Source organism: Notolabrus celidotus, chromosome 2 (genome assembly GCF_009762535.1).
Source record: "Notolabrus celidotus isolate fNotCel1 chromosome 2, fNotCel1.pri, whole genome shotgun sequence".
Taxonomy (NCBI): domain Eukaryota; kingdom Metazoa; phylum Chordata; class Actinopteri; order Labriformes; family Labridae; genus Notolabrus; species Notolabrus celidotus.
Genome location: NC_048273.1, coordinates 21,699,802 through 21,709,106, shown reverse-complemented (window position 1 = coordinate 21,709,106; position 9,305 = coordinate 21,699,802). Strand labels below are relative to the sequence as shown.

General features: G+C 40.5%; 1 protein-coding gene across 1 annotated transcript in view; it reads right to left on the bottom strand.

Moving 5' to 3' along the window:
• Positions 1 to 240: 240 nt before the first annotated feature.
• Positions 241 to 9,305, bottom strand: part of wdr18 (WD repeat domain 18) — a 19,741-nt gene continuing 10,676 nt past the window's right edge. Inside the window, exons 6-10 of the mRNA XM_034703944.1 lie at positions 8,855 to 8,919; positions 7,902 to 8,026; positions 1,270 to 1,430; positions 1,118 to 1,186; positions 241 to 457 (exon numbers count right to left, since the gene is read on the bottom strand). Of these exons, the coding sequence (XP_034559835.1) occupies positions 329 to 457; positions 1,118 to 1,186; positions 1,270 to 1,430; positions 7,902 to 8,026; positions 8,855 to 8,919 (549 nt within the window). The 3' untranslated portion in view covers positions 241 to 328. The remainder of the gene's footprint in view (positions 458 to 1,117; positions 1,187 to 1,269; positions 1,431 to 7,901; positions 8,027 to 8,854; positions 8,920 to 9,305) is intronic.

The window sequence follows — 9,305 nt, the reverse complement described above, 5'->3', positions numbered from 1 at the left end:
GCAGTTTAGTTGTTCTTTTGGTTGGTTAGTGTAAGTTTTAGTTGGTAAGTAATGTTCTGAGCTTTGATCGGTAGTTAGAGTAACACAAAGAATCTGTGCTCTTTAAACTGACAGTATGAACAAACATCAGACAAGATTTTGTACAAAAAAACCTTTTTATTTTGAAAAAAAACAAAAATGATCAGACTGTGTGGTAAATGTTTGTGTTGTATATGTTTACTGTGTGTGTGTGTGTGTGTGTGTGTGTGTGTGTGTGTGTGTGTGTGTGTGTGTGTGTGTGTGTGTGTGTGTGTTTGTGTGTTTGTGTTGTGATGTGTTGTGTTGGTGTCTATGTGGGCTTGGTGAGCAGCTGGCTGCTGAAGTCGTAAAGATCTTTGTTGACTTTCTTCAAAGTTTGAACTTCTTCTTCGAGCTCAGCCACACGAACTTTCGAGATCTCCCCATCACCAAACACCGACTAGAACACACACACAGAGAGTAACACAGTCACATGCAGCACACACACACCAATTAATATTGATAAATCAGTATTGGAAAACTATTGAAAACTATCAGATTGGTGAGGCCGGTTCCAGTTTGTGAGAGGTGTTCCAAAATTAAATACATGAGGAACACTTTTACATACACACACACCAACACTGCTATTGGCTCAGACTGCTATAGGCTTAGACTGCTATGGGATTACACGACTATAGGCTTCAACTTTTAAAAGCTTAGACTGCTATAGGCTCAGACTGTTATAAGCTTAGACTAGGGCATGAACTTCAATCGTATCTTAGCAGAGCTCTGGTCTCATATGAGAGATCCTGCTCCAAGAACCAATGTTCAGTTTGAACTCAGCGAGGTTCACTCAAAGGGATAAATAAAAAATATTTTCCTACAAGTATTAACAAGTTCTCTTGAAATGCTGTAAAACTTGAGTTGTGTCAGTGTTTGTTTTTAGGGGCGTTAGGATTTTGACCAAACTGCAGTTTTTTTTGACAGATCCCCCCACTCTCTTACAGGAACAGTTAAAAAATAATGGACAGTACATGAGATGCAAAGTTTTTTGTTTTAACAATTTTTTTGTGGCAGTCCACCCTTTTTTGTTCAGCACCACAAGCCCCGCCCACCTCACCTTGTCAGCCACAGCATTCATCAAAGAATTCAGCTTATCAGCTTTCTGTAGGTATGACTCCTCCTCTTCCTGAAACAACGGAAAAGCATTGCAAAGTAAAAACCAAGCAGAAATAATGCCCCCGCCCCCACACACTACCCCAGCAGACTCACCTGTGTGTAGAGTCCAAGCCGCACACACACCTCCCCTGCCTCCCCTCCGTCCTCGGCAGCATGCAGGTGTCGGCTGAAGCGCGGCAGAGGGAGGGCAGGGCGACTATCAGGAAGGAACATATTCGCCGGAGCAGCCATGATGACTGCGTTGGTCACAGGACCTGCAGGCAAACAGGAGGTGATGTTAGATCATATGTTGTCAATGAACCAATCCTCAACACTCAAGAATATATACTAATAGAAAACGTATTCATATTTATATTTATCATGACTTGTTTTTCAGTCAGTGCTGCATTGTTGTCTTTCCTGTTGCAAAATCTTCACAGTAAAAGCTTACATAAAAATCTTAACCCATCAAAACCACGAAAAACTAAAAAAAAAAATACAAAGAGTAATACCAAGCAGCAACCTCCGGTCTCAAACTATGAAGCACATGCAGAAGTGTTATAAACTACAATTCATCGAGAATCCGTTTGAGGCTGGCTGCAGAAACACCGGAAACCACATAGACATCAATTCAAAAGAGAGGATATTTGCAGCATTAATAAACATGTTTACAGCCTGGTTCAAAAAAAAGCTTGGCTCTACGTAGCTAATTTCTCTATCGGCACACACTGTACGGGGGTGAATTTTTTTCTAACGCGGGGGTTCAGAAGATATTAAGATTACAAGTTTTTGTCCAAATAAGGACATGACTGACTTGACTCCTGGACAGGAACACATAGCTGTTGGCTAGGAGGCTCAAATTCCGCCTCTTTACCTCACACTTTGCCTGGTTGAGTTGCACATTTCCAATAAGGCTGCCGCCGTCGATTGGCTTCATAACAGTGCTCAGGAACAGATGGGTGACATCACGGATACTGCATCCATTATTTATACAGTTTATGATTAATATCAGACAACCGATAATTACATTTTTTATACTTTTTTTTTTTTTTTTTTGCAGCGCTTCAATCTACTGTCACTGCAACTTCCTGTCTAGAGACTTTTCAGAGTAAAGTTCCTCAGATCAAATAAGATGACAATGTTGGCAAAAAAACTGAAATTCAGGACAAACTTCTGAGAGTAAAACAGGCAACTAAAAGAGGAAAAATCAGACAGAACAGGAACAGAACCAATACAGGTGTATTACCCCGCACCAGCAGTCAACTATCCTTTCTGGTGAAGTGAAGTGAAGCACCACTCTGAGTGCTATTAAAGAGCTTCCTCTGATGACATTAATGTCTCAGGTTGGTAATTTAGATGTCAGGTGTCAATTTAGCATTTTGACCATGGTGCAGGTAACCAAATAGTCCTCTCCAGCTGTAATTTCACATTCATATCACATTCATATTTAATAACTCTTTATACCTGCTACTGCCGGGATCATTTTCTTATTTTTTCATCTCAAATTTTGAATTTAAACAAAAGTTTGAACTCTGTCGGTCAGGTGAAAATATTCCGCTTCTCCTAAAAGCTGCTGAATGATAAGAAAAAATATATTAGAGCTGCCTGAGCAGCGACTGTTCACGTTCAGGAAGCAGACGTGAGCAGAATATTTAACCTGGAGCTCTCACTCTGTTTTTAATTCACAGAACAATTCTGAACACCTGAATAAAACATAGAGACACCTGGGAGACGAAGAGGAGGTTGAGGAAATGAAATAAATAAATAAATAAACAAAATGACCTCCAGGTGACCCCGCAGGTGAGGGTGAGAGGGAGAGAGAGAGAGAGAGAGAGAGAGAGAGAGAGAGAGAGAGAGAGAGAGAGAGAGAGAGAGAGAGAGAGAGAGAGAGAGAGGAGGGTCTTTCTGACGCACCAAGTCTGATCCATGGAGTCTGCCTAGAAACTTTCAGGACTTAAAAGATCTGATGCTAAGGTTTGATACCACAGCACACCTTCAGAGGTCTAGGAGTCCAAGCCTCCTCCGGTCAGTGTATTGTTCATCATTAATGGAGCCTTCCCAGATATTTAATCCACCCATTCACACTTATGCATCCCCATACCATCAGGGATAGTGGCTTTGAACTGTGTGCTGATAAAACACGGGCGGTCCCTCTCCTCTTTAGAGCGGATGATACAGTGTCCATGATTTCCAAAAAGAATGTATGAATTTTGGTTTATCAGAACACAGGACAGTTTTCTTCTTTTATTAGGTCATTCTTTTTGGTGGTACAGTATTTACAAGACACAGCACACACAATCTTGTTCTATTTTTGTATGTTATGCCAATGTGACAGTTGTTTCTATAAAACTTTTCAGATTTTGAACTGTATTTTAATTTCAGCTACATTTTGAACAGATAAGAATATGTTATAATTATAACCATATCACATCAAACCTTCCTCAAATGACTCTGACACCAACATTTTCCAAGAACTTTTTTTTTCACTGAGGACTCATTCAGTTTCTCAGGGATGGACTCAAAGAACCACCACCACCCCTCGGTCCGGGGACTTGCTACATTAAAAACTTAGCAACATCACGGGACTGTGTTCCGACACTGAGCTTTAAACTGCTGATGAGCATTTTAGCGATTTATGTTTCAGGTTGGTTTTAAAAAAGCTGTTAAAAGGTTTCCTCACTTTGGCGTGTCTCTGCTGTAAATTGTCCATAAATCATCAGACTCCTCCTCCTGCAGTAAAAACTGTCTTTGATGGAGGACGCACGTTTGTTCTGAAAAGTGAAGTAGATTCCCTGCTTGTTGTGGTAATAGAAACTGGATAATTATCTCACACTCAATTACAAATATCGATAGGCTGCTGCACTCCAACTGCAGGAATTACACTAATGGTCTGAAAGAGGTCCAACATGGAGACACAAATCAGACTGAAAGTCTGAGGAGCTGCCAACACACTGCAGAGAGTGGAGTACACACACACTCACACACACACACACACACACACACACACACACACACACACACACACAGACACACACACACAAACAGGGACAGACATCCATAGGGACACACACACCAACAGAGGAAACACCCAGAAAACCCAGTCTAAAGCCAAACCATAAAAGTCTGAAATTACTCACATTTTTCCTCTCAGTTATGTGTTCAGGTGTCTCTGTGCAATACGGTGTGTTGTATTCAGATGTTTCTGTGTAATATGCTGGTATATGTTCAGGTGTCTTTAATATTCAGTATGATGTGTTGATGGACTTTTTAAGATTCACAGTGTGATGTGTTCAGGTGTCTTAATGATTCAGTGTGATGTGTTCAGGTGTCTTTATAATTCAGTGTGATGTGTTCAGGTGTCATTATGATTCACAGTGTGATGTGTTCAGGTGCCATTATGATTCAGTGTGATGTGTTCAGGTGTCATTATGATTCACAGTGTGATGTGTTCAGGTGCCATTATGATTCACAGTGTGATGTGTTCAGGTGTCTTTATGAAGCAAAGTGTGATGTGTTCAGGTGTCTTTATGAAGCACAGTGTGATGTGTTCAGGTGTGTTTATGAAGCACAGTGTGATGTGTTCAGGTGTGTTTATGAAGCACACTGTGATGTGTTCAGGTGTCTTTATGAAGCACAGTGTGGTGTGTTCAGATGTCTTTATGATTCACAGTGTGATGTGTTCAGGTGTCGTAATGATTCATTGTGATGTGTTCAGGTGTCTTTATTAAGCACAGTGTGATGTTTTCAGGTGTCATTATGATTCACATTGTGATGTGTTCAGGTGTCTTAGAGATTCAGTGTGTTGTGTTCAGGTGTCATTATGATTCAGTGTGATGTGTTCAGGTGTCATAATGATTCATTGTGATGTGTAAAGGAGTCTTAATGATTCAGCGTGATGTGTTCAGGTGTCTTAATGAAGCACAGTGTGATGTGTTCAGGTGTCTTTATGAAGCACAGTGTGATGTGTTCAGGTGTCTTTATGAAGCACAGTGTGATGTGTTCAGGTGTCTTTATAATTCAGTGTGATGTGTTCAGGTGTCTTTATGAAGCACAGTTTGATGTGTTCAGGTGTCTTTATGAAGCAGTGTGATGTGTTCAGATGTCTTAGAGATTCAGTGTGTTGTGTTCAGGTGTCATTATGATTCACAGTGTGATGTGTTCAGGTGTCTTTATGAAGCACAGTGTGATGTGTTCAGGTGTCTTTATGAAGCACAGTGTGATGTGTTCAGGTGTCTTTATGAAGCACAGTGTGATGTGTTCAGGTGTCTTTATGAAGCACAGTGTGATGTGTTCAGGTGTCTTTATGAAGCACAGTGTGATGTGTTCAGGTGTGTTTATGATTCACAGTGTGATGTGTTCAGGTGTCTTTATGAAGCACAGTGTGATGTGTTCAGGTGTCTTTATGAAGCACAGTGTGATGTGTTCAGGCGTCTTTATGATTCACAGTGATTTGTTCAGGTGTCTTTATGAAGCACAGTGTGATGCGTTCAGGTGTCTTTATGAAGCACAGTGTGATGTGTTCAGGTGTCTTTATGAAGCACAGTGTGATGTGTTCAGGCGTCTTTATGATTCACAGTGATTTGTTCAGGTGTCTTTATGAAGCACAGTGTGATGCGTTCAGGTGTCTTTATGAAGCACAGTGTGATGTGTTCAGGTGTCTTTATGAAGCACAGTGTGATGTGTTCAGGTGTCTTTATGAAGCACAGTGTGATGTGTTCAGGTGTGTTTATGAAGCACAGTGTGATGTGTTCAGGTGTCTTTATGAAGCACAGTGTGATGTGTTCAGGTGTGTTTATGAAGCACACTGTGGTGTGTTCAGGTGTCTTTATGAAGCACAGTGTGATGCGTTCAGGTGTCTTTATGAAGCACAGTGTGATGTGTTCAGGTGTCTTTATGATTCACAGTGTGATTTGTTCAGGTGTGTTTATGAAGCACAGTGTGATGAAAGGTTCCTGGTACTCCCGTAACAACAGGGTCCTAAGTCACCAGCTAGACTCTTCTCCTCTGTCGCCCCCTGGTGGTGGAATGAGTTAAACAACCACATTTGTTCCGCACACTCCCTTTTTACATCTGAGGAACTTGACACCCAGCTCTTTGCTTACGACACTGCATCTGTCATCAACATCATTTTATCATCAAACTACCAAGCACAATGATGCTGATAATAATGATATAGGAGTTTCTTGATAATAACGATTATGTGTTTTAGTTGATGTGATGATGATGATGATTGACATGGTGACGATGCCCCGCCTCTAGCTCTGCTTGGCAGCACCTGGTCAAATCGGACTTGAAGCAGTCAGTATCCCTTACTCATGCTGTTTCCTCCAGTCTGAATCCTTGCCCTGCGTTGAACTCACTCTCAGATGTCCGTCACTTTGGACAAAAGGGTCTGCTGAATGAAACCGTAACATCGATGATAAACAGTGTTTCAAAGATAAGTGATCCGCTGTGATTTATTTTTAGAGATTCAGGGATGCAAGTTGCTATTTCTTCCTGAACATAATAAATTCTGAGTTGTATAATTATGACAGTTAAAACCAAAAACTGGAACCATTCCCTGTTTGCAGTTCTTACTGATCAGAATGGGTTTTTCATGAACGATGGGCAGCCTGTGCAGTGTACTGATTATTGACTGAAGATGATCAATCAGTAAGATGACTGAAGCTGTTACAAGTATAAATGGAAAGAAAATCTTTTCACTCTGAAATATGAGCCTGCATCTGTTTAAAAAAATATATCAGTTTGATCCAATCATTGATCAACATGTGGTGAGACTCCCTCAATGACGTTCACTCATCAGTCAGCATGAAAACATTTGAAGATCATTTCATCATTTCATCTTGATTTGATCGTGTTTGATGGGTGGTTCGGGTTCAAGTAAAATAATGATGTTAAGGGAAATCGTTTGGAGCTAGATTCATCGAGGAAGAATCTTCTCCTCCTCTTCCCCCTCCTCTAATCAGTCTGCAGACAGTAGTCGTGTCGGAGCAGACGGGGGTCCATGGGTCCGGCTGAAGGAGGATTATATTCTGCTGACGGTCCGTTTGAAGTGAGGGGATTTGGTTAATTACAAAGTGTCAGTCTTCATCACAGCAAGACATTCTCCTTTTCATGTTCCTGTCAGATCGATTATTAGGAGCAGGACCAGAAATCCAGAGAACAAAGTGAAGAAACAGGGTGAGGAAACTCTCCCCAGACAGAGAGCGGGTTCATGAACAACCAGCAGTATAAACCACAAAGGTTAAATCTAAAACCAAAGATTCTAAACATGTCAACTCCACATTTTAACCTGAACACTCTAAAACATGCTAACAACATGTTGACAACAAGGAAACACCTAACAACAGGCTAACAAGGTGTTTAAAAGAAGTAAACACATTACAACACAACCGATATGCTAACGAAGCGTTAACAACATGTAAACACATTACAACACGCTAACTACTTGTTTACAACAAGTAAACACACAACATATTAAAACGCGCTAACAGTGTGTTTAAAAGAAGTAAACACATCACTAACAATGTATTGCAACAAGTAAACATATTACAACGCTACCAACATGCTTATGCGTTTACGACAAGCAAAAACATTATGGCACTACAAACTAGCAGCAATGTGTTTACATCAAGTCAACATATTACAACACTACTAACACGCTAACGACTCTGAGTCACCAGGTTGCACCTGGACTGCCCGGGTATTTTGACATTACTGATGGCGTGGTGAGTGGTGTGGCTTACCTTTGTGGGACAGGCAACGGATGCTCTGCTTGCTTTGGATGTCCCAAAGTCGAACCGTCTCATCATGTGACCCTGACAGGAGGAGAGTCCCGTCCATTGACACAGAGAGACACGTGACCAAATTCCTGAGAGACAAAGAGACCAACTACAAATCAGAAAGGTGTTCGGTCCAAACAACACCTAGGATAAAAGGTATAGTTTATAAGATGTAGTTTTTAAGATGCAAATTGTAGAATGTAGTCTTTTAAAGTGCAGTTTTTAGGGTGTAGCTTTTAAGGTGCAGATTGTAAACTGTACTTATTTTTAAGGTGCATTTTGTGGGATGTACTTTTTAAGGGATGGTTTGAGAGGTGTTTTTTTTTCTTCTACTGATCAGTTTGTGGGTTGTAGTTCTTGAGGGGTGGTAGAGTGGTATTGTAAAGGTGCACTTTGCAGGATGTAATTTTTATGTATTGTAAAGGTGCACTTTGCAGGGTGTAATTTTTATGATGTAGAATTTTTGAGTAGATAGGGTTTCATATTTAAGGAACAGTTTTTAGGGTGTAATGTCTTGGATGGAGTTTTAAGTTGTTGTTGTTTGAGGATGTGATTTAAAGAGGTAGTTTGCAGGGTTTTTTCAGGGACAGTTTGTAGGGAAAAGTTTTAAAAGGTGTCATGTCTAGGAGGGACAGGTGACAGGTCACTGAGAAATACCTGTGATTAGACCAGACTCTCACTGTTTGACCTTCAGAGGTGAGTCATGTTTGAGGGTTAAAATGAAAGCAGATTAAACCCTAAGCCTTTCCTCTGAAATTAATATCACTGCTGATCTGTTTTTCCTCAGAAAATGAGGGCTGGAGAGTAACATTGCTGAGTTTTCTGCATTTCAGATACATGAATAACTTTCTTCCCTGCTGTCCAGTCATTTGATTTTACAGCTTAAAACACAAAGTGAACACTTGTTGCGGTCTCACCTGTGTCCTTTGAATACCTGGTTCCCGTCATTGTCGGACGTGAAGGACTTATCCCGACTGAGACTCTGTAGATTTAAGAAAAATCAAACAATGAAAATCAACACAAAACTGTTTGAATACATTTTACTTAAGGTCCATGTTGATCCAGATTTTTCATTAAAAGTAGAATAATCCCACCCCTATATAATCTCACTTTAACCATCCCGCCTACATAATCTCACCTAAATAAACCCAATCCTAAACAATCTCATCCTTTAATAACCCCACCCCTAAACTATCTCACATTAACAATCCCATCCCTAAATAATTACAAGCCTAACTAATCTCAGCTAAATAATGTAATATAAATAGACTTTTCAACCTTATCCCACTCCTCAGCCATCCCCGACTAAATCATCCCACTTCTAAATAATCTCACCTAATTCATCCCACCCTTACCAAGTCTCAGTTT